The following is a 25,251-nucleotide window of genomic DNA, read 5'->3' as shown; positions in this document are numbered from 1 at the left end:
TGTCTCTCTCTCTCTTTCTCTCTCTCTGCACTTCTCGCTGTGTTTCCTTTTTGTGACAGCTGCCTATGTTTCATGGTGCGCCCTCTTTTGTCTTGGTTATGGAATCACAGCAAGCTTGGAGTATCTAGTCCTCTTTCTATTAATGCAAGATTTCCATACCTGTTCTGTTTCATCTTCTCTTGTGTATTGAGAGTACGCTCCGTCGCGGCCCATATATGTATGTGTGTGATACATATATTGCCGTCTCCTTTCTCCTCCTCCTCCTCCTTGTTTTAAGATGTGACCTGTGTACTACTCTGTCAGTCGAAATAAGTAAGAGTTGTTCACCCCCCTTTTCTAGGACTAGGTTTTAAATGCTACACCTCTCCCCTCCCCCTCTACTCCTGTGGTATGGTCTCAGTTGAGGGTCCACACTCTCCCACCCTCTGTAGCCATCATCAGAAACGGCTTTCCCCTGTTCTCAGTCTCCCCCCTCCCCCCAGCCCCCCCCCCCCCCCGCCCCCTCACCATTCCCTCTGCTGGGAGACACCGATGTCACACCTAGGTGAAGATGATGATGATTATGATGTGGATGATATTGATGGTGATGATCTGGATAGGAGTGTGTGTGTGTGTGTGTGTGATGTGGACCCGTACTGACGGGGAAAGCACTTCTTATTATTGGAATATTTTTGGTCTTTCTCTCCTTTGCTCTCTCTGCCAGGATAACATCGGGCACCGGCTGCTCCAGAAACATGGCTGGAAGTTGGGGCAAGGACTGGGCAAATCCATGCAGGGTAAGAAACCTATCCTCCCTCCTCACCTGTCCCTACCCTCCTGTTTCTTTCTTTGCCTCTCTCTCTCTCGTGTCATTTTCTCTCCCTAATGTGGGCTGGTACTATATGTACTCCTCTCCAACTCTCTTTTCTCAACCCTCTCCAAGTTTGACGTCCCCCCCCCCCCCCCCCTTCCAATTTTTCTATTTGTTTCAAAGGTTCATTTCTTTTCCAACACGCCCTTGGTCTGATCTCTCCTCTCCTGTCTCTGTCACTAGGTCCTCATAGAACCCACAGGTACCCACTCATGTTGTTCCCGTCTCTCATAAAGCCCTAACCAGATCTTGCAGAGAAATGATGAATACATGAACCCAAGGACAGGGGAGGGTTAGGGGACGGGGGGGAGCGAGGGAGGGAGGCAGGCACTGACAGATGGACAGGAAGGTAAAGGGTGTTTTCTATTTGCGTCGTTGCTGTTCCCGTCCCTCTTTGCATTTAGCCTTGAGCAGGTCTAAAGTAGGCCACAGTTTGTTTCGGCGGGCAACGCCGGCCGTGTCTTTAGACGAGCACCAATGCCTTCTCTGCATTCACACACACTCACGCTGGCGCTCACAAGGTTCCCCAGGGAGCGACTGGCTTCAGCCAGCACCAAGGGCTGCTCGTTCTGCTTCCTAAACCTGGACAGCTGAGTCTCTTTCTGTCTCTCTCTCTGTTTCTCTCTCTCTGTCTCTGTCTCTCTCTCTCTCTCCTTATCTCTTTCTCCATCTCTGTCTCTCTCTCCCCCTCCTTTTCTTCAAGCTGTTCTGCAGTGTGCTGCAGTGGATCGTCAGTGTTCTGCACAATTGAAATTAATGGGGTTGCCCCCCCCCCCCCCAATTCTGTTCCGATGTAGAAATGTCCATTTGCAGAACACTTTGGCCATGAATCGGCACCTCCATTAGCGCTGCCATGAGCAGAGCTGTGCGTTTGTAGACGACTGCTCGCCAGCGGAACTGATGCAATCACCATGTCCGTGCAGCTGACACATAACATGCAGTCCTCATCTGCTCTCATCCCCAGATATTCAAGCAACGAGTTGATTCGATTTAGACTGTTAACCTGGTTTTCTCTCTCCATTTACTCCTTTGATCTCTGCCTGGCTCTGCATGTCATTGAAATGGATGGAAGGGAAGTCTTTCATGATACAACCGCCGCAGCTTGCAAACAGATTGTCTTTCAGTCATTATTCGGGGTGTGCCATCTCTATGAATGACATTTGGGGGGGAAAAAAAGGCAGATTGTGGATGACCTCTGAGTAGATCCACAGAGCTGTGTGACTAAAAGCTGACCTCACTGTGGAAGCCTCTAACTTGCATGACTGAACAGAGCCTTTCCTCCCTGGCTTGTTGTGACCCAGTCACCGTCTCCAGTGCATCACCAGCTGCACCGAGGGGCATAGCGTCTCCCTCCGGCCTGCATTGTCCTGGTGCGTCTGCCTGCACAGCGCCACACAAGCTCTCCAGAGAGAGCTGATGTCAGTCTGCATGTGCTCTCTTCTCAAAGTGGCTATGGGTTAAGCTCATGCGAAATGCATTAAGATGCTGCAGGGCTCTGGATTGTGAAGGCCTGGTTGTGTTGGTGTTTATCCAGGCGGTGGTTCGCGGGCCAGAGCCGTGTTGACTATTGGTGTGGGGGCGGGGGGGGGGGGGGGGGTGTTGAGCTGGGCTGGCTGGCTGGACAGAGCTGTGCTTGTGTGGGAAGGGCTTAGCCCACTTCAGCTTCTCATTAGCTCTGCTGTCCTCCCAAGCTCGTGGGCTCTGTGGCAGTGGTGCAGAGCCCTGGCTGGGCTGCACAGAGCCCCTGCCTGTTCCAGTCTCTCCCTCCTTTCCTTTAGTCTCTCTTTCTCTCCCCATCCTTTTCTCTCTCTCTCTGTCTGTCTGTCTCTCTCTCTCTCTCTGTCTCTCTCTCTCTGTCTCTCTCTCTCTCTCTGTCTCTCTCTCTATGTCTCTTTCTCCATGTCTCTCTCTGTCTCTCTCTCTATGTCTCTCTCTCTGTCTCTCTCTCTCTGTCTCTCCCTCCCCCTCTCTCTCTCTGTCTCTCCCTCCCCCTCTCTCTCGGTCTCTCTCTCTCTGTCTCTCTCTCTATGTCTCTCTCTCTGTCTCTCTCTCTCTGTCTCTCCCTCCCCCTCTCTCTCTGTCTCTCTCTCTCTGTCTCTCTCTCTGTGTCTCTCTCTCTCTCCAGCCTGTGCTCTCTCGGATGGGGTGATGTACAGTGTTGTTTTCTTCCAGCGTAGAATGATGTCACTGTTGGCAGGCAGGCCCGGCCATGCCGTCCGCCGAGGGTTCGCTGAAGATGTCAGCGTTTATGCGAGGTTAGCTAAGGGCCCCGTCACATCGACCCCGTCCGTCCACCCCTTCTCCTTCCCCACGCAGAAGCCTCCATCGCTCTGCTCTAACCCCCTCAGGCCGTCCCGTTACTTTCTTTTAGAAAGACAAACAAAATACATGCTCCTTGCTTTTCAGCCTCTTGACTGAGGCAAGTCCTGTAAGCGTGCTCTTTTCCGCTGACAGACTCCCAAGTCGTCCGTGTTCAGAGCCACGCAGGTCATTGCAGAGCTCCGAGCCAAGTTGTTTCTCTGTCTATTGGTGTTTCAGCTTATCAAGCTGGGGAATCTGCCCCGCCCGTCCAGTTGGCCCTGCCGTGCTAAACAGTCACTTCAGAGGAATGCCACACAGCAGCCTCACACTGGAACTGCAAATGTAAACAGAAGCCGCTCTCCGGAGCCCTTGTTTGCATGAAGTCGGACGCTGTCGTCCAGGCTGGCTCTGGCTGCTCTTTAAGCTTGGTCGGGGATGTCGCTGTTCTGTCTTGGCCTCTACTCAAGGACATACGGCCTTCAGTTCCCCAGAGATGCTGCCCGAACACTGCTTTTTTATTCCTCTTATTTTTTTTGACAGGGAAGGCTGAGGGGGGGGGGGGGGGTAGGGGGGGGGGGGGAAGAGAGGCAAGAGCTCGGGCCAAATTCAAACCCAGGTCTCTGCAGTAAGGCCTCAGCCCACGTGCTGTGTGGGGCTCTACCAGGAGAGCTTCCTTTGGGCCGGGCCGACACGCAGCCCTGCAGCCTTGCAGCCAGCCCTGATCCAGATCAACACAGACACTGCTGCTGAGCCAGCTTGTGGACGTGCCCCTAAAACCACAGGAGGAGAGTTCGATTGAATTAAGTTCGGTGCCGCCTCTCTTCAGTGAATGACGGCACAAGTTGTGCGGGAAGGGGGAGGGGGGGTGAAATTAGCCACCGTTTCTGTTTGATCTCCCTCCTGAGTGGTTGCTCTTGGCCGGAGTGTTGTGTGGTTATGTAAGGAGTGGGCTGTGTGGGTAGACTAGTCTGGCAGTGCCTGTCCAACTGTTGGGGGGGGGGGGGGGGGATTAGCAGTCCAGTGTTTGAAGCCAAATAACTGCACAAATATGGTCATGGACTTCCTCAGGAGTGGACCTGACAAACGATCACACCATGTACTGTAGAGGATGTGGGGTCACCTATGCTAATCTTCCTCCTTTCTCTCCCTCCTGTCAGGAAGACTACCGTTGTGAATTTGAATGAATAGCAATGTGTCCCCTGTGCTTTAAGTTCTCACTGTATTGACTTTGTTCTTATTCTTCTTTTGTTCTTTTTTTGCCCTTTTTTTAGGTAAGGTTTGTTGGATTCCCTCTGTATGTCAGTGTGTGTGTGTGTGTGTGTGTGCGTGGATGTGTTTCTCCCACTCTACAATTGACCGTACTGTAACAACCCCTTTACAACGTAGGCTAATGGCTTCCCTCAGCTTCCCCCTCTTTGCTTTATAAATCACTAAACTCTTGTTTCACTCGCACAATCTGCTCGTGCGCACAGCGCTCTGAATTGAGACCAGATCCAGAATAAAGCACGACGAAATCAAGCTAGATCGTGTCAGCCAATGTTCCATCACGTCCTGTAGAATCATCAGTTCCACAGTCTTTAGATTTGTGTTCCTCCCCCTATCAGTGTCCGTGGCTGCGATTGGGGTGGGGGGGGCGGGGTTTGGCTGTGACCACGGCTCAGTCTTTGAATGGCTTGCAGACTAGACAGGTCTCCCCTGCCCCCGCCCCCCCCCCCCCAACCCCCTCTGCCTGTTTGCCTGTATTTACCTCCAAACCTGTGGAGCGTGTGTGTGTGTGCGCGCGCGTGTGTGGTTGTGATGTGGGACCGAGACGTGTTTATCTGTGTGTCAGTCAGTGACGGGGGGGGGCCGCAGGGTGAACTTACAGGGACCCCCTCACACCACCCTCCTGCATCCTAATACGTCTCCCCTGGTCACACACTCCCATCACGCCCTCTCCCTTTGCCCCCTCCTGTGCAGCATGCTTGTCCACGAGGTGCTACTCTGCCTGCCCTGGACCCGTCACCCCCCCTTTCCCCTCCCTTCCCCTGGGGCTTTAAGCAGTGCTGGAGGTAACACACCCCACCCCATGGTTCTCGTTGCACCACAACTGAGTCCTCCACGAGACTAAAGTGCCGTAGAGTCACGGCGAGCGAGCCTCCTGCCGGTGACTGACACTGCGATGCCCGGCCGCCTCTCCTAAGCACTGCTCAAAGCCCCCCAGCCCCTTCTTCCAGGTACACGTCGCTGTAGCTTATGCCTTCACCATCCTGGGGGTAAGCATGTCCTGAAATGAGCTTGCTGGCGGTGAGACGTAGAGGAAGCGGGAGGGGGGGGGGGGGAGTGTAAGGTAACCAGGCTGACAAACGTCTGTGACACCAATATGACGGGGGGAGGGGACGACGACACAGTGGTTGTGTGTCACCGAGCTGTCGTCAGGGCTTAGGTGATTGCCTGCATGCTCCTATGAAAGGAGGCATTATCTCACACTTGGCAGGTGCTCCATGTAGAGTCAATTTTCAGGACAACATCTTAGTCAGTGAGGCAAGCTGAACTACGGGACAGTGAGCTCCCCCTATTCTCCCGTTCAGTGCATTTTTCCTCACACTGATGTGAGATCGTCCCCTCCCTAACTTCTAATAGAGTCCTCCTTCCCTCCAGAGGCTCTCTCCTCTGATGGGGAGGTTACTGGAGGCAGCTGTTGACTCCCAGACGCTGGGGTAGGGTGATGGGGGAGACGCCTGGGGGTCTGACATACGAGGGGACACCTGTTCCTGAGTCAGTGGGGTGTGAGCCAGGTGAGGTGAGGCCAAGGGCCGGGGGGAAGGGAGGGAGGGATGGTGAGAGGTGATCCCTGTAAGGACAGCCCAGAGTGAAGAGAGGAGAAGGGGGCTCTGAGGCCCCCCCTCATACTGAACCCCCCCTCCCCCCTGAACCCCACAACCCCCACTCCCCACCCCACCCTCCCCTCTCTATGTGCCTCAATCTTCCTGCTTAACCAATTGGTGTTTCTTTTTTACAGCGATTTGATCCTGCCCATGTTGTGCTGATGGTAAACTTAGTGGTAAATGTTCTTTTTCCCCCGATTGAATTGTTTTTATTTTGTTTCTTTCTCCCATTTTTGTTTTGTTTTTATTTCATATGTTGTTTCCTGCCATCAGAGCACATAGGCTTCCAATTCTCTCTGTATTTAGTATTCATTCTGCTGCTTGTATATTCCCATACATATACATTTAGAACATTCTCATTTTGTTTGTTTTCAGTTTTTTAATTTCTTTGACCTTGTCGTTCACACCCTGTGAATTAGATGCACACTTTTTGTCCAGTCCTTTTTATTTCCACTGGAATGGGTAATGCTGAAAGTATTTTCACTGTGTTTCGATATGGTGATAGTTTGGGACATATTTAACCGTTTTAATGGATCACAGTTGTGATCATTCTGGGCCTGGGTGCTGACTCCTCCCTCAGTGACAAAGTCCAGAGGTGAACTCTTGTGCAGTGGCCTGTCTGTGGGCTGGTGACTAGCCCGCCCCCTTGTGGTTATACAGCCTGACTGCACCCCATAAAGACAGCGCACACGGACACGATCTTGGGTAGACTTCAAAATGGATATGCTTAGGTGTTGTTGTTTAATATCATTATTAGGGCAGTGTAGATTTTGCACAAACTAGAGTGACAGTTAGAAAGCCAACCATCAGACAGCCACTGGAGGGGGGGGGGGGGGGGGGGGGGGGGGGGGGGGGGTTCAGCCCGGCCCTCGTTAGATGCCACTTGTACTTTAGAGTGTATCCTCTTATACCATTGGGCCGTGAATACAAGGGAACACATCAGAGAGCTAGCAGATGTTATTAAAGAACAACAACAAGATTTGGGTCTTTTTGCTACGGGCTAGGAATTAATGAGACTCACGTCTCCATTTCAGCTGCAGTGAGTCTTGGGTAAGAATAATGTCCTTTCTGAATCCATTAGTTGTGTAAGCTCAAGTACTGGTCATTGAAACGTGACTGTTTAGCACATACATTAGTTCCTGTCCCTTAATAGAATAGTCCTTTGGGTAAGCATTGATACACAAACTTGAATGTCAAGTAGAGAATTAGGCTAGCTGGATACATGACATGTGGTTCCTTCTCTGTAGTGAGGTAGCTATAGGAACACATAAGGATAGTGTTTGTACAAACGTTGGGAGCATTAATTCCCAGCTCAGTGGCTCATCACCGTCTCCTAAAGTTCCACATAGACGCCCCTCATGCCCAAGGGTATAAATGATCGCTAAATTGAACACAAACGTGTACAAAAATGGAAGAAAAAAAACTGAAACCAAACGGAATTGCTAATTGGATTTTGAAAACATTGACTAGCAATAACTGGCTTGACAAAAGCCATAGCTGCAGCAGACTAGAGTCCAAATTCTGTTTTGTGCTTTTTGTTTTGAGAACTCCTGTCTGTCCGTCTGTTTGTCTGTCCTCCCCTCACCCCTTACCCCCTATTCATCAGGTAAGTATCCCCCCCCCTCCCCTGCACTGTCACCATGGCAACCCCTGCCCTGTGACGTCACTCTGCTGTAGTTCAGTGCTTGTGTCCTTTCTTCCTCCCTCTCTCTCTCTCTCTGCTTCGTTTGGCTGATTATGAGTGGATTAAGCAATTACGTGTCGACCTCCAACGTAGTTTTGATTTGGATCTTTTCTGTTTCATTCTGTTTTTTGTTTGGATTTCATTATTTTATTTTTGGTTTGTTGTTAATTTTTTCTAAAGTTAATTTCCTTCTGATCTAGCTCTTTTCACAGCTTACGTAACATGGCTTAAGTAGAAGGAGCTCTTTAGCCCGTGAGGAAATATGAGGCCGGGTCAGGGAAGGAGAGGCCAAAGCACTAGTGGAACAACTAAAGGGGGGTTTGAGGGTCAGAGAGTCATGTGGGGTTTCAGGAAGGTCCGATGTGTTAGATAAGGGGAAGCCGCACTGTCCTCATGGGCTGCATTGTCGCAGTGGTGCTCTGTAATCCGTGGCAATGGGGCCCAACCCCTCAGGCTGTATTGTCCTCGGTAAACTTAGTGTTGTGCTTCAACAGGACTGCAGCACTGTGAGGGGAAAGAGAGAGATAGAGGGAGGAGAGACGTGAGAGAGGAAGAGGCTATATGCGGCAGGGCGACACTGGAGGGAGCTACAGAGATACTGCGTCAGATTGGCTGATGCTCTGTCTCTTTTCTCTGGTCCACTTTGCCCCTCTGTCTCTCCCCATTCCAAACAACCACCTCATGTTCCTCCAATAACCTAAAATAATTTCTGATCTACTGCCACTGCTCTTGACCCTAGGATCAGGGGAGGGGGGGGGGCAGGGGCGGCCGTTTGATCAACTACAAAGAGGAGAAAGCTACACAAGTGGGAATGTGCGCCAGAGTAGTTAAACTTTGCTCTGCCTGATAGCTGTGGTAAGCTGTGAGAATGGCTGGTGTTTTGTTCACTGTAGCTTTTCTGGTCTCTTTGCACTTCAAGGCAATATTCTCTAACCCCAGCACCCTGTGCTCTAAAAGCAGGCTGTCCCCGAGCCCCCCCCCCCCCCTCCCCCTGTCTGTGTGTCTGGCCTCACCTCCCCCTCTCTCTGCCTCTCTCCCCCCCAGGACGCACCGACCCTGTGCCCATCGTCCTCAAATACGATGTCATGGGGATGGGACGCATGGAGATGGAGGTAGGAATCAGAATAGTGTTTAATTGCCAATTAGGTGGTCACAAACTAGGAATTGACTTTGGTGGGCAGGTGCATACGGTAAACATAATAAACGAGATAAAATGTAGAAAATCGAACAACATAGACATGCCCAGTGGAAGGTTTGTAATCGGGATTTGATCTTAGTCTGATGGGGGGGGGGGCGGGGAAGCAAGGGTCTATTTCTTTGATCTAGCTGGGAGGTTTTCTAAGTGTCCACTGTGTGCACGTGTAGCTGGACTATGCCGAAGACGCTACAGAAAAGAGGAGAGTGCTGGAGGTGGAGAAGGAGGACACAGAAGAACTACGGCAGAAATACAAGGTAAGGCTGGACAGTCGATCTTTCTTCACAAGTTCACCCGTCGGACCCCGCCTTTTCCTTTACCCTGTAAACACAGTCTTCTTCTGTGGTTTGAGTGGATTAGTGGATAGATGGGTAATCGGCCTTGGGAGAATCACAGAGCCTCTCCTGTTCCACCTCCTCTCTCTCCCCCCCCTCTCACCCCCTCTCTCTCCCCCTCTCTCTCCCCCTCTCTCCCTTCCACTCGAACTGCCTTCCACAAGAGGAAATTGAAGCCCTTCATCTAGGGAGTTGGGAGTCATTTTATGTTCCGCTGCTCGGCGTTAGAGAGGATTAGAGAGGTACGCCGAACCCCTCGCTCAGTGTGTGACAGGTTATGGTGGCACGGCTGGCGCACTCCCAGGAGCAGGTTTACATACATCGCTCGCTAACACTGACACCTGTTCTGTCACTGGAGCTCTCCTGCTGGCATGCTCCTGCCAAGGAGGGGATTCAAGCCAGTGTTTCCCACAGATTAGAAAACTATATGTGGCGGGGGGGGGGGGGGGGGGGGGGGGGTTCGAAATAATTCACAAAATCAACAACAACAAACAAATAATTTCTGCATATGCAGGTAGCGACGCTGCATACAGGGTGCTAAATAACTATTTAACTGGTCGGCTCCATGACGCCGGGTAAGTAGCTAGCTCTTGAAACTTCTCACCAAAAGAACGAAGGGGAACCTTCGATTAAGACATGTCCGTCGGTACCTAGCGAAAAGTAGCCTCAACTTTCCTAGACCTTTAGCTACGGCACTAATGCTGAAGGCTCGCTGATGTAGCTGTCGGTCTCACTAGAACGGCGTATGCATTGTTGCTAACGTGTGCTGACGTAGTGACTGTGTGTGTATGTGAGAAAGACGCGTGCGTGAAAGAGACGGAGGGAGAGCAGGGAAAGGAAATGCAGCTGAACGAATACGCTGCGTGTTTTTACCTAAATAGCGATAAAAAAAATGTTTTACGAAACGCAATGTGTGGCGGCCGGTGTTGATTCTGTGGCGCACCGCCACAAATTAGTCTATGTGTGGGAAACACTGCAAGCAGTTAGGGGAGACGGTATGGGTGATGCCGTCACCTGTGCGCAGCTCCTTCCACAGAAGACGCAATCTCCTGGAAACTAGGACACAAGGTTGAAAGGGATCTGTGTTCTATATAGAATCTCAAGGTTAAACCGTTTCACGGCTTACAAAAAAAAACATCCTGAATGGATGAAGAACATTTTGTCTTAATCAATCGTTTGGAGACATTCAGAGCATTTATTTCAGAGAGATTAAAAGCCAGCGTTTTAGAGGATGACTGCCCCCAACCTCCACGAAACCATGGTCTGAGCCACCAATGAAACGTTGTATCTGACACGTGACTCTCTCCCCCCCCTGCCTATGCTCGTCCACCAGGACCAGGTGGAGAAGGAGAAGGCCATTGCCAAGGCTCTGGAGGACCTGAGGGCCAACTTCTACTGTGAGCTCTGCGACAAACAGTACCAGAAGCACCAGGAGTTTGACAACCACATCAACTCGTACGATCACGCCCATAAGCAGGTGAGCCCACACTGCCACACGCCTGTCTCATCGCGTGAAGCTCAAAGTGGAACCCTCGCCACGTCCAAGGAGGATGGGGGGGGGGCTCGATGAGAGAAAGTGCTCGTTGCCTTTTCGCTCCCCCTGACCACAGAAAGTATCCTCCCATCCCTCCTCTTGACCCCTCCCTCCCTCCTTCCTTCCTTCCTTCCTTCCTTCCTTCCTTCCTTCCTTCCTTCCTTCCTTCCTTCCTTCCTTCCTTCCCTCCCTCCCTCCCTCCCTCCCTGTGCTGCAGAGGCTGAAGGAGCTGAAACAGAGGGAGTTTGCGAGGAATGTCTCCTCCCGTTCAAGGAAAGGTGGGAAGAAGCAGGAGAAGATGCTGCGCAGGCTGCATGAGCTGGCAGAGCAGAGGAAACAACAGAACCGGTAAGGACCTCTACCCCTCCCCCCCTCCACTGCCCTCTAGAGGCTAGAACCAAACCACAATGCTGTGCATGCATTGCTCTCCGATCAGTTATTGTTATTCACATGTGTGCATACTTTCATTATTATAGACATTGGGTTTACAGGTAGTTTTTTTGTAGTCGTAACACGTGTGTGTGTCAAACATCTCCGATTTCTTAACCTTCAATCAGTAATCTCAGTCACATTAGTTTACATCCAACATTTAAAGACAATTGTCAACCAAAGAGCTGTATAAAAGAAACAAAGAACAAAGCAAAGATAAAGTATATGAAGCACACACACAACCTGAATACACGTGACAAAGCACACGACCTGACAGGAACACGACGACACGGCCTTTACGCTACTGTGTTGTGTTCCAGAACACCAGGAAGTGGACCCATGTTCAAACCCACCACGGTGGCAGTAGACGGGGAGAAGGCAGAGGACGGCAGCATCGTGACCCCCGAGTGCCTCCCCCTGGCAGAGCCCGTCCTGGAGGGCTCCTCCGGGGAGGACCGCAGGGAGGACCGCAGCGAGCAGGCCTCCCCCAAACCAGCCCCCACCATCAGCTTCTCTCTGGGGAAGAGCAGCTCGTCGCCGACGCCGCCCGGAGCCCCCAAGGTCAGCGTGTCTTTCTCCTTCGCCAAGAAAGCCCCGGTGAAGCTGGAGACGGTCGCCGCATTGTTCACCGACCCCAGGGAGGAGATCCTTGAGGGGGAGGAGGGCCAGGAGGAGGGGGAGAAGGCGGGGGGGCAGGACGAGACGTCGGGCTGCAGCACAGAGAGCTCCAAGGGGGGAGGGGGCAGTGTGACAGGGGCTGAGGAGGAGCAGCAGCAACAACTACAGCAACAACAACTACAGCAGCAGCAGCAGCAACAGCAGCAGCAGCAACAACAGCAGCAACAACAGCAGGAGGAGGATGATGGCGCTTCCCTGGCCTCCACCCTCAACAAGCTGAAGATGATGATGAAGAAGGAGGAAGGCTACTCGGGGCAGGAGCCAGAGTACTACCACTACATCCCGCCCGCCCACTGTCGCGTCAAGCCCCACTTCCAGTTCCTGCTGTTCATGAAGGCCACCGACCAGTGTGAGATCAAGGTGGAGGAGGAGGAGGAGGAAGGAGGAGAGGTGGAGGAGGAGGAGGAGGGGGAACAGGAGGAGAAAGAGAGGAAGCCCGAGGAGAACCCCGAACAGAAACGGACAAAAGCGAAAGACTGCAAAACTGAGACGGAGCCAGAGACGGCTGATCCGATGGAGGTGGCAGACCCTCCTCCCTCACCACCATCATCCAAAGACGAGACGAAAGAGTCGTCCCCTAGCTCCGCTGAGCCCCCTGCCCCAGCCGCCACCACCAGCCCCACACCTACTCCCACCCTCACCCCGGCAGCAGTGCCAGACAGCAAGCCAGAGACACCAGAGGCGAACCTGGGTCCTAAAATCCCTTCAGGTCCTTTCTTTCCGGTCCTGAGCAAAGATGAGAGCACCACCCTGCAGTGGCCCTCGGAGCTGTTAGAGTTCACCCGCGCCCCGCCCTCTCTCTCCTATAGCTGCAACCCCCTCTACTTTGACTTCAAACTGTCCCGGAACAAAGGTGTTCGAGCCGGCCAGGCTGCCAAGTCCACCAAGCCCCCAGTAGACGCTTCTGAGAAGGGGCCCAAAGCAGAGGCCCCTGCCCCGACCAGCGAAGGGCCGGTCGCCTCCACCACCGCTGGGCCCAGCACCAACCCGGAGCCGCCCTCCTTAAAGGAGGCGGGGGGGGCCCAGGAGGAGGGGGCCGTTCAGAAGGGACAGTCCGGGGGCAAGGGAGAGAAGAAGAAGAAAAAGAAGAAGAAGAAGCATAAGAAGTCTGGGAAACACTCCAAGCGCAAAGAGAAGGACAAAGGCGCCGCGGTGGAAGGGGAGGCGCCGGCCGACGCTCCCGGAGAGAAGACCAAGAAGAAGAAGAAACACAAACGAAAGAAGAGCAAGAATAAAGTTTCGGGCCAGGAGGAGGAACAAGGGGCGGGGGGGGGAGAAGGAGAAGGAGAAGCAGGACGACAAAGGGGCCGCCCCCCCGGCTGCAGCGGTTGGAGCCACATGGTCAGAGTCTGGGAAGAGGAAGAGACCTGCCAAGGAAGCCCATCCCAAGCCAGGCCCGGAAGAGGGCGGCTCGGGGAAAGCCTCGGACAGCAAGGCCAACCCCTCGGAGGAGCACAACGGCACCAAGAGGCAGAAGACGGACCCCAGCGCCCCGCCCAGCGCCTCCTGCTCCTCCTCCGCCAGGAAGAGCCCCGGTCCCGGTCGACCCCCCAGCAGCGAGAGCGAGGAGGACGGAGGCTCGGCCTTGAAGCGTTCGCGCCAACGCAGGTCCAGCCCCCGGGATCAGCAGCAGCAGCAGCGGCGGCACCACAGCCACAGCGAGGACTCTGGACGCTCCCGTAGTCACTCGTCCCGGAGGGGCGACCGGCGGGGCAGCAGCCGGCGGCGCCAGCACCGAGGCCAGGCGTCCCGCAGCCAATCGTACTCCAGCAGCTCGGAGCGCTCGTCGGGGCGCAGCAGCGCCTACAGCCACCGCAGCCGCAGCTACTCGGACAGCTACAGCGACTTCAGCGACGGGGGTCGGCGCCGGCGACGCCGCCGCCACTCGAAGCGCTCCTCGGACTCGGAGTACGAGCGCCGGGGGGGGCGGCGGCACTCCAGGAGGCGGCACTCGTCCTCCTCGTCGTCGGAGGAGGACGACTCGCGCTCGCGCAGCCGCAGCCACGGCCGGCGGAAGAGGCGCCGCCGCGAGCGCCGCCGGAGCAGCTCCCGCAGCTCCAGCAGCAGGAGCCGCAGCAGCAGCGCCCGCTCCTGGAGGCGCAGCTACAGCCGCAGCCGCAGCTCGGCCAGCCGCTCCTCCAGCTCCAAGGGCTCCCCTCAGCGCCGCGGGGCCGCCCGCCGCGCCGACAGCGACACCCGCCGGCGGGACTTTAACCGCTCGCGCATCTACCGCTCGCAGTCGCCCCGCTCGGCCGCGTCGCGAGCCCCCAACCGCAACAGCGTCTCCTCCAGCTCCCAGAGCCAGAGGGCCGGGGGTTCCCGTGGAGACGGAGGGGGGGAACACAGGAACTCCTTAATTGCCCGCCAGCTGTTGGACAAGGTCCAGTCCAGGAAAGGCTCCGATGATGCTCCCTCTGGAAAGTCCGGCAAGGTCAAAGACCCCCCACAGGGCTACTTTGGGCCCAAACTACCCCCATTGCTGGGCAACAAGAGCATGCTGCCTTTGTTTGGGAAGCTCCAGGCAGGGAAGAGGCCTGCTATCATCCCCCTGACCAGACCAGACGACGGTGAGAAGTCAGGGGCAGGGAAAGGTTCTGAGGCTGGAGGAGAGGTGATCCTGGTGGAGCCCATTAGGGAGTTTCCTCCTCCGCCACCCCCACCCCCTCCACCAGTTCAGAAGGTCGAGGAGACCATCCAGAAAACCATAGCCCAGGAAGAGATTCCCCACCCCACTCCCGAATCCCAGTTACTTCATGAGGCCAGGCCTCTGTTTGAGCAGGAGCCCTCCATGATGATGGCTCCGTACCAGGGCGAGCCGGGACAAGACCCCTCCCAGAACCCCATGATGGACTCCCTCATGGCTGACATGCAGCAGCCTCCCATGCACGCCTACCCCGGCTACCCCCCACCCAGCCTGGAGGACGAGGACATGGGCATGGAGGCTGAGGAGGACAGCCTGGCTCCCCTGGAGAGCCAGCCCATCACCTTCACCCCGGAGGAGATGGAGAAGTACGGCAAGCTGCAGCAGGCTGCCCAGCAGCACATCCAGCAGCAGCTCCTAGCCAAGCAGGTCAAGAACTTCCCCGCGGCCGCAGCAGCGGCCGCAGCCGCCGCCGCAGCCGCCAACATGGCCCCGGCGCCGCCTCCCCCGACCCTGCAGCAGATCCACATCCAGCAGCCCTCCGTGTCCGCGGCCTCGGCCACCTCCATCACCACAGTACAGCACGCCATCCTGCAGCACCACGCTGCCACTGCGGCGGCCATGGGCATCCACCCGCACCCCTCGCACCACCCTCACCACCCCCAGCTGGCCCAGGTTCACCACATCCCCCAGCACCACCTCACCCCCATCTCCCTGTCTCACCTGGGCCACTCGCTCGGACACTCGCTACAACACTCGCTCGGACACTCGCTACAGCACGCCGGCCTCATCCCTGCCCACCACACGGCCTTCCTCTCCGGCCAGCCCATACACATCATCCCTGCCTCAGCCCTCCACCACACCCCGTTAGCCCTCCACCACGTCCCACACGGCCTCTACCCCACCCTGTTCGCCCCCCGGCACAGCAACGCTGCTGCCGCCGCCGCTCTCCAGCTCCACCCCCTCCTCCACCCCATCTTCTCAGGGCAAGACCTCCAGCACCCCCCCAACCATGGCACCTGAGGAGAAGCTCTGTGATGTGGGGGGGGGAGCACAGTGTGTCCACATCAGCCTGCCAAGAGGGCGGGGGTTGGACCAAAACGGACCTGGAATGAAGGTCTGAACTGGGCGGAGGAAGCAGTGAGGATAAGGGAAAAGGAGTTCCACCATTGTGCAGACTGTGGTGAGGAGAGAGTTAGCCAAACATCTAATTGGCCCTGGCACACTACCGGCACCTATGAGGGCTTGTCTGTGCAGATGTTTATCACACTGATTTCTTTAGGCTGTGAAGTTAAGGGACTTTTTCTATGGAGCCCATGGCTGACCTTGTGCCCTGGGGTTTTTGGACAGGGTGGAGGTAGAGTGGGGCGGGGGGGGGGGGGGGGCTCAAATCCTGGCTGTGTATGCAAACTAGGCTACATCTGTTTGCTTTGAGTGAGAAGCCAGGAAAAGAAACCACTTGAGTATTTTTGTTTTTCTCTCAGTTTGTCCTGAATATGATTGTTGCTGTCCATGTTCTTCTTAGATTTCACACAGCCAAAGAGACTTTGGTGGCTGAAGCCATAAGTAGACTGGTAAAAGAAGAAGAAGGGTGGATTAGGAGGGGCCCTCCTATACTGGGGGAGTGGCCTGACTTTGTTATGGAACCCTGTAGATCCATCACCTGAATTCTATTGTCATTTGTTTCCAGTTTAGTTTTCACATGACTACTTGCTCTCTGTAGGAACCTAATACCGCATATTGTACATAGATCAGTGAGTAACGTGAAGTTTCCCATTAATATGATGTCCATATGAGGGGTGGTCTTTATTCCTTACTCATGAATTCTAATTCACATTGGAAGTGGAGGAAGCCTTGGGGTCAAGTGCCCAGTGGTAGTGATCTATCTAAATGACTTGCACTGAAATCTGTACATCAAGATGCTGCTTTCGCATCATGTAACAATTGTATGATTGTAGTATACCGCAATAATTGTTTTTTTTGGGGGGGGGGGGTTTGTTTTTAAATTATTTCCAAAACTCTCCTCAAAAGGAGATTTTCCCCCTTGTGTACTTTTTGCTTACTGTAAATAATAAAATTGCCGTAGTTAAAACCAATAACATTCTAAAGTCTGTAGCTTTTGTTTGTAGCTACTGTTTCAAAAACAAACATGCAGATAGACCATGTAAAAACGTTGAACAAAGGCGGACAAGCGCATGTGTTTTATCAAGGCTATTTCTGAACTTCTGTATAGGAAGGGCTGGGTTCTGGGGAGCAGGGTGAAGTGGTGGCCTGTACAATGGCAGCAATGTTATGTCTTTTTTAACCTTATTATGCATCTGCAAATAAAGTTTTGAGTTCATAACTGTCAGTCTTTATTCTCTTCTGGCCCTTTTGTTGTGGCCATATAGGTTGTTCTACATGAAGAAGAAACACAGTCATGCCCATTGACCTTCCAAACAAAGTCACTAGATGGCGCCAAAGTTCCATGTGTGTTCCACAGCTTAATGTAGATAAGCCGTTTCTTTGTCAGAAAGTTTAATGGTCCATGCTCAGTCAGGACAAGGCTGGAGTTTGGACTGAGCCCTAGACTTGGTCTCAAGTGCCTCAGCTTTAGAAAGCTTCCACTAATTCTATTTGGAATGGTAGAGGGAAAGGCCTTACACAATAGCAGTGTGGTTGTACATTCAAACCACAAATTGGGTGACAGCATGTAATGTTGGAAAAGTCCAGGCAAATAAATGTAAGATTTGTACTGAAATGTATTGTAACATTTATAGTGTTTTTGAAAGCGACACAGTACCCAAATACAATTATAAATAGTGGGATTCTTACACACATTAGTCTGTACATTTCTTTATTCAATCCAGAACTTTGGTTACACTCACATAGTGAGACTAAGACCAAGCATATTTTCCAGAGAAGTTCACAAGAATAGTCATAAATAAAGATGTTGTCAAACACAATGGATACTACGACAGGTTTGTGTTTACAAACTCCCAAGTTGTCCTAAGTTCCTTAATTTATAATCAAGCAGGTAACCGTTGTGTGACCACCACTCCTTCCCTGCTGTACACTGATTAGAATCACACAGTGAGGTCATGTTAGTCGCACATGTCAGGCAGCATCATTCATCTGGTGTGTCCTCAGCTACCAGTATGTGTCATCAGACAACAGCTCAATACTTTCAAATACAAATCCTCTGATTGGTTGAATGGCAGTCAAATGAATTGAGAAAATGTGCTGACGATCAACAAGAATTAACAAAACTACACCACATAGAATCCATCAGGCAATTGGACAAGCTTCTTTTTGAGGAGACAAAGGCCAAGTGAGCTGAAAGTGGTGGACTGTGTAAACGTTCTCTCATAACTAGACTGCATTGTTACACTGACTTCCATGAAGGACAGTGTTACAACTTACAGCTGTCAATCAGACAAACAGTTACAATCAACCTCTCCTATACCTGTATCCTGGAGTTTAGAGTAGAATCCATGAACGTCATGTCTTGCATATCATCAATCATTAGTTAATGGGTGCCGGCTACTTAATACATAAAATGTGGCATAAAAATTGGAATATTCGTATTTCCCAAATCTGATAACCATAGATGATAGGAAACTCAGATTCAAAGACGATGTTCACCATTCACATATCATGTGGGGTATTAGGCAGAAATGTCCTGGACTGAGAAGTCCCTGAACTGCAAGTCCAAACTGCGACGCCAGCTGTGAGGCGTTTAGCCCAGGTACCTGACCACCAGGAACATGAGCACACAGGTGATCAGCATGCCTCCCACCATGACAAACTTATCCTGGGTTGCCCTCTTCTCAATCAGCCTCATCACTGTGTTGGACAGGCCCAACATGTTCGCCACGTCCAGCATCTTCTTATGAGTCCCCTGTATCAGAGAAGCACATCACATCGATGCATCAGTGAACATGTGCAGGGGCCCACTGCATGATGGGAGGACCTCCACTGGGAGTCCAGAGAGGCTCCCACCCCCCCCCCCCCCCCCCCCCCCCCCCCCCCCCTCAGGCAGGCCATGAGACTGCAGTGCTCACTGGACACACCCTGATAACAGGAGGACATCAGCTGGGCTGCGGAGGAAGATCTCCTCCCTGGAAACATGGACTCAGCTAGTGACCACACTCAGCTGGTCTAGTACACACACCATACCTAGCACACACACACACTCAGCTGGTCTAGTACACACACCATACCTAGCACACACACTCACACACACATTCATCTTGTCTAGTGTGCACACATACATTACTTAGTACACACACACCTATGTCTCTCACTGTAACACCAAGTATTCCTTGGCAAGTTCCCATGTGCATCTCTCCCACAACACAACACACACACTCATCTTTTCTAGTGTGCACACAGACATTACACCTAGTACACACACACCTATGTCTCTCTCTCACTGTAACACCAAGTATTCCTTGGCAAGTTCATGTGCATCTCTCACTCCCACAACACAACACACACACGACACACACCTTTAGTGTGCCCCTCTGGTCCCTCAGGCCACCAAGGATGCTGCCACCACTGCCCAGGAGGTCATCCATACCCCTGTGTGCGTCATGGAGGCTGGAGTTGAACTGGAGCGTCTCGTCTATGGGTATAGAGGTGTCTGCATCCTGTATGGACGTTGACATTGGACACAACATTCATTATTCCTAAGGAACTACCACTTAGCACGACTTAAACGGTCATCTATTTGACTCCTCGGTTCGACGTGGCGATGTGTTGTTAGTTTGTCTGTGTAGCGCTATGGTGATGTGATGTGAGACTGACATTGGTGGTGAAGGTGCGACTCATGAGTTCCTCCCTGTCTCTGTCCTGGGCCTCTCTGGAGTAGCGCCGGTGCTGGAAGTTCCTCAGGGCTGTCTGGAGGTGCTGCACGTCATACTTGAGCTGGTCCACCCGTCTTGGGAAGAAAGAAAGAAAACAACCCATTAGAGCGTCTGTGCCTTGAGACCTTAATATGGCGTCTGACGAATTTCAGAAGGACGGTTTCATCACTCGGGGAATTTTTCCCCTCCCCTCGTCCTCGGTGAAAATCTTTTCTTCATGACAAACGCGAGTCATTCAATCTCCATCCTTCCCCCATCTGACCTGGCTGGGATGAGGAGGAAGCACCTGAAGCCCCCCCATCCCCTCGCCCCCCCCACACACACTTTCCTGAGCATCACCTGTGCCTGGCTCTCCCCTGCAGCCCCACCAGAGCTGTCCTGAGATCAGAGGCCTGCTGTGGGATGGGGAGCAGTGTCCCCCGGGGCCTGTTTACCCAGCTCAGAAGTGACGCCTTCCCCAACGCAGCAGGAATGCTGATGATGACGGGGCTTCCGAGGGGAATGTTTTCTCAGAGCCTTGTTGCCACAGGGCAGAGGAACACTGCCGGTTTCATCTGGTCCACCAAGCCCATCTCTCTAGGAGACAAGGAGCCCTCTCTAGGAGCCCCCACCCTGCCACCTGTGTGCTCCTCCGTCAACACCTACATGTTTGGACTTACAGTTTAGCATTTTGGCGGCGGTTAGGTGGTTCCTTGCTGGCCAGGATCTCCAGACGCTCCAAATGACTGAAAATCTGATCGATTCTGGCTTGAAGCTCATTCTCCAACACTAGGAAGAGAGAGAAAGAAAAAAAAAAAACTTGCATTACAAATGTATTCATTGAAAAGTTCCTATAAATGTTTGACGACAGAAATAGCGATTCACATGGTCTCATAAGCAGTCATGGGTTTGTCAAAATGTCAGTCACGCCAATTCAGGTGAATCGGCGAAGGGGAAGTAAACAAGCCATTTCCTATAACTCATGAGTTAATGATCCGTGGTCAAACAAAAGGCCATGTAAATAAATAATCTTTAGATAAAAGGCAAATCAAGCACTGATTCTTATTTGAAGTTAAGATATGAATCAGCAGCTGTTACACCCTTCATTCAATTCTCAGACCGTCGAGATTAAAGATACTACTTGACTCCATGGTGACAGAGCTGTGCTATTGGGAAGCTTTTATCTAACAAAAGGACCAGAGCCATCTTGTCCCTCCACCCTTCTCCTTCAGTAACCTTCAGACGCTCGCCCTTCAACAGTCCTGCAACATGCAAAATGATGTCATTGTCACAGCCAGCCATCTGGCGGCAACCACTACAATCTTGGAGAAGCCCTCCTAGCCCTCTCTTCCTCCACCCCTCCACTTCCTGTCCTGGCACCAGCCTGGCTCACAGCACACCACCCACTTCCCCAAACAATCAGCAAGACACAGGCTGACCTGACATCTGGTTCCCTACTCCTGTACTGCTATGTCACTAGGTTGCACTGCCTCTTGCTTTCAGTGTACAAGTGTCCGATCCTTGAAATTCCAGGGAAGCACAGGCATTTTGACACAATGTGTATAATTGTACTTATTAATAGTTGTGTCACAACTGGATCTCTTACATTTCAAATAGTAGATGTTTGAATATCAGCATTGGCTAAGAGGTAAGTAGGCAACTTACAGTGGACAGACTGACGATCTGTCGACTCCAGGCGCCCCATGTAGGATTGCACCTCTTGGATTTGCCTAGCATTGTCAGGAGAGAAGAGTCGCAATTCAAACAACGTGTTACTGATTTGTGAGGAGATATCTAAAGAGGAACTGACACATAACGTAAACTTCCAGTTAATGCTATTGTGATGTGGATGTCTACTGTTGCACTTTTAATAACAGTTTACTGAACCGATGACTTAGGACATCACTCTAGCTATCTTGAACGATTTACAGATATACTTATACTTAGTCTTATGATTGTCGCCATACAACATTAGCTAAATGATACAAATAATATTAGCTAGTTAGCTACTGTAGCTAACATTACCCTGACGTTAGCCTAGTACACTGACTTAACTTCACTTGTAAACTGGACTAGAATGATAGCTTGACACACTTACTTGTTCGTCTGATGATACAATGTCTCCATTTTCCTTTATCTAACGTTCCACAAGACGTATTTTTCTTGGTATGTATTATGTAGCCTACCACTTTTGCACCGGTTTACTGTTTTGAACAGCTAAGTAGCCTTTAGCAATGCCCACGTCATCAGTTCAGAGTGTATACGGAAGTTAAAGGGCGGAAGTTGTATAGACACAAACTCCAGTCAATCCAAAGCACGACAGGAATCGTAAACCAGTATTTTCATTGAACCTGGGTGGACCAGCGGAAATAAAAACGTTTATAATGAAATTGACTATACTTTATTGTAAAATACTGCTGTATATCTTTATTATTTTCTGGGTGCATTTGCCTCGAGATGGCGTGTTGTCCTCTGAGTAGATTGGATCTAGGTCATAGAAGAAGAAAAAAACGTCCTGTCGTCATGAGGCACGCAAGTAAAGCACAGAGAAAGCAATACATGTAACTATAACTACAAAATATTGTACATATCAAGCAGCAAGTGACATTTAATGTACCTGGAATTTCATCATATTTCAAAGTCATAAATGTTACCTCACACAACGTTTTGGGTTGGATATGCATTGCCATGCATAAATAATAAGCATTTTTATGCTGAAGTTATCAAAACAAAGTATGGACATTTGCATAATATTTCATATCCTGAGGACACTGAATCAGTGACAGTAACGCTTCTGTTCACACAAAATCCTATCCACCTCAGCCTGACTAGACTTTAAGGGAGGCATGGCTATCTGATGAAGAGAAGACATGTGACAGGAAAGACTTAATGTGAAGATGTCTCCAGGCTAGGTTTTGTCAGTACAGCCTGGCTTTGTCTAATTATCCCTTTTTCCACAGATTGGTGTCGGAATACGCCACTCTGTCCATCCAGGAGCAGTCACAGGCACCAACAATAATCATATCAAACTTTCCATGGGAAGAGGAGATTGGGAGATGTCATGAGCGTGGCACCCAGGATGAGCGCGGTCAGGTGATGGATTGTTTGCGAAGCTGCCTGTCAAGTGCTCGTGCTCTCTCTCTGTCACCGAGTGTGTGAAAGAGACATGATTTCATTTCTCAGAGTAATCTGACTGGTGTTTTTCCTCAAAGCTTAACAATAGCTTCTTTGGTGATCCAATAGAGAGAGAATCATCCCGGGGCACTCTCTGGCACCCTTACAAAACCACACCTCAATCACTTCTCTCCCACTCTATCAGTATCACTAGGGATGCATGAGGTTGGTAGAGCGGCCACCGTCAGGTGGCTGAGCGGTTAGAGAATCGGGCTAGTAATCTGAAGGTCGCCAGTTCGATTCCCGGCCACACCAAATGACGTTGTGTCCTTGGGCAAGGCACTTCACCCTACTTGCCTCGGGGGAATGTCCCTGTACTTACTGTAAGTCGCTCTGGATAAGAGCGTCTGCTAAATGACTAAATGTAAATGTAAATGTGGAGCTATAGATGTCTCCCTTGAGCAGAGTCTACTGAGTGTGTAGGGCAGCGAATGGTCGCTGGGATTCGTGCCTGTTTATATTGTGTTTACCCCACAGGCCACATAGCTGATAAACATGAAGGTTACCTCTACCTCTTGGTGGAGGTTTGACAATTGTCTCTCCAGGCTACACACTTCCCAGAACAGAACCTTTCCTAACCTACCCCCACATGTCAAAGAACTTGATTCCTTTTCATGCCAATTCTTGCATCTGCTTCTCACCATTCTGAGTTGTCATAACAGTTGCCCAGGGCTGTAAGGATATCTGCAGGTTTAACTTCGAGCTCAGACGAGAAGGGTAGGAGAGAAGAAGGGAGAGTGGGGCCCCTACAGGGCCTTTGGCAGATTCTGGAGTGCGTATTTGCCACTTGCCAAAGTCACAGAGTCCTCACTATCTGTCCTCTATCTTTCAGCCCTGGAGAAAGGACGAGCTGAGCTTCCCGGTCTTCCCCCACACCTGAGCTCCACAGGCACATGCAGGGTCCTAGACGCCAGGTGTGGAACAACTCCTGTCAGACTGACTAAGGGATTTTCAACCTGTTTGTGGATAAAACTCACAATTGTTACATTTTAGTGACCGAGAACATGTCGATGATTTGTATGGGTTGGCAGGTTTGGATACATGCTCTCTGGATTGGGCTGGGGGGATGTTCAAAACTTTGTGTGTGGCCCCAACAGAGACACTGTCGCCTGATCCCAACCTTGGTACCCTTGGGGCCTCGAAAAACTAGTTTCCTGGAACAAGAGAAGATTTTGAGCTGGATCAGTCTCCCTCTCCTGGCTAGACACTATGGCAGCAGGGTTATTGTGAGGCAGAAGAATGCTCCCACAGTACAAAATGACAACCCCATACCTTTGCTTGATACATAAAGGGAAATGATATGTTATTAAATCACTTAAAGTTAATGCCGTGAATGATGCTCCTTAGATAATGTAATGCATTATAACACTAAAATCATAGCCCTTGAGTGAGCCCAATTATGATAAGCTAAATTGCCTTAGGGCAGCAATGTTTGGATACCAATCATTTTTTGAAGGCACAATGATCTTCTCATCGTCCAGAAGGAAATGATCTGCTTGTCTTTGAACCTGTGATGAGAGGCTGAATGAAAGCAAACGAGGACCTGTCAAAGATGAGGGGAGAAATTCATCAACTTTGCCGGGTCCAGACAGAGAGTGTCTTTCTGGCGAGGGAAGTACACACCCAGCTGCCCACCCATAGAGAGGAGGAAAAGTGAGAGGCCCTGAAGATACTGGCTTGTTTCTCTCATATGCCTGTCTCCTTCTCACCCTCACCTGGCCCCACTCCTCTCCTGGCCTGAGAGAGCACAGAGAGAATGGACCATGCAGCTGTCGGCCTCGCAGGCATCCACACGCACACAGCCCCTGTGGTCATACCACCTACGAGTGGTGACACTTAGACCCCCGAGCGTCCGCTGTCTCGGGGAGGATGAGAGATGACGTCCACCCCCATGGCTCTATGACATGCCGTCGTCTAGCTCACCCAGGGTGGGAACGTAAACAACAACATGGCACAGAGCACCACACCGGGCTTCCCCTCCCAGGACCATTACACAGACTGACAGCTTCCTAGCCACAGTCATGCACCACCATTTAACCACACTCAACATGAAGCCAAGATGTCAGTTGGACTTAGATTGTGGTTGGGGAGAGATCAAAATATAGAAACGTGACAGATAAGGGATCTTTAATGAATGAAGAAAAAAGGCAATTACATTTCTGGAAATGTATATTAATCTATATGATAATCTACAGTACAATTACATTGGCTTCAATGATGTGCTCACTTGGATTACTACCATGTTAACATTGTGGTGGAAACTGAAGGTTTGAAATAACACATCATTACTTTTCTTCACATCCGGGTACTGTTCGGGACATAATGGACTCAGCATCAGCAGAGGTCGAGTGCTGAGAACACAGAGGCCTGGACTTAATCTGTATTTTTTTTTTCTTTTCTGGACTTGTTGATCTGAGAAAGCTTTTGTTTGTGCTTCTAATGGAGGTCAGGAGGGAACCCTGCATGTCTGTGTGAGAGATAGAGCAAGTCATGACATAGATATAACAGGAGGAGATGGGGAGCTGTACTTATCATATCCTCCTATCGCAGGGGCTGCTATGTAAACCCTGTGCAAGTGTTCCAGGTGTTCCTCCTGACCAGCAATGAACATCATGGGAACCGCCTCCCACACCAGTTTCCCAGCCTTCAGCCACGAAGGCTAGATTGCTAAGGGCTTACTTCCAAATGGAGTATTGGGGGAGGGGGGGCGGCGACTGCTGGATACAGCAGATACGCT

General features: G+C 51.4%; 2 protein-coding genes and 1 long non-coding RNA gene across 5 annotated transcripts in view; 2 read left to right on the top strand and 1 right to left on the bottom strand.

The window, feature by feature from the left end:
• The window catches only part of gpatch8 (G patch domain containing 8), a 23,525-nt gene extending 6,670 nt beyond the window's left edge, over positions 1 to 16,855 (top strand). The window contains 7 exon segments of the mRNA XM_047037792.1: positions 704 to 776; positions 8,747 to 8,814; positions 9,068 to 9,154; positions 10,566 to 10,709; positions 10,984 to 11,114; positions 11,516 to 13,130; positions 13,132 to 16,855. Coding sequence (XP_046893748.1) covers positions 704 to 776; positions 8,747 to 8,814; positions 9,068 to 9,154; positions 10,566 to 10,709; positions 10,984 to 11,114; positions 11,516 to 13,130; positions 13,132 to 15,537 — 4,524 coding nt within the window. The 3' untranslated portion in view covers positions 15,538 to 16,855.
• gosr2 (golgi SNAP receptor complex member 2) lies at positions 16,466 to 21,603 on the bottom strand. The gene is made up of 6 exons (XM_047037834.1): positions 21,439 to 21,603; positions 21,006 to 21,070; positions 20,021 to 20,129; positions 19,303 to 19,435; positions 19,005 to 19,145; positions 16,466 to 18,394 (listed from the first exon to the last, which is right to left on the bottom strand). Exons 1-6 carry the CDS (start codon positions 21,465 to 21,467, stop codon positions 18,233 to 18,235), a joined length of 639 nt encoding a protein of 212 aa, XP_046893790.1. The 5' UTR covers positions 21,468 to 21,603; the 3' UTR covers positions 16,466 to 18,232.
• On the top strand, positions 20,150 to 25,251 carry LOC124479221. 3 transcript variants are annotated; one of them, XR_006957374.1, is made up of 4 exons: positions 21,622 to 21,901; positions 22,301 to 22,433; positions 23,347 to 23,428; positions 23,612 to 25,251. It is a non-coding gene; the product is annotated as an uncharacterized LOC124479221 (long non-coding RNA). The 3 variants fall into 3 exon arrangements; XR_006957373.1 differs by having other exon boundaries at positions 23,546 to 25,251; XR_006957372.1 differs by lacking the exon at positions 21,622 to 21,901 and adding an exon at positions 20,150 to 20,988 and having other exon boundaries at positions 23,347 to 25,251.

Source organism: Hypomesus transpacificus, chromosome 17 (assembly GCF_021917145.1).
Source record: "Hypomesus transpacificus isolate Combined female chromosome 17, fHypTra1, whole genome shotgun sequence".
In the NCBI taxonomy this organism is placed as follows: domain Eukaryota; kingdom Metazoa; phylum Chordata; class Actinopteri; order Osmeriformes; family Osmeridae; genus Hypomesus; species Hypomesus transpacificus.
The sequence above is the reverse complement of the archived record's forward strand: the minus strand, read 5'-3'. Positions and strand labels throughout refer to the sequence as shown.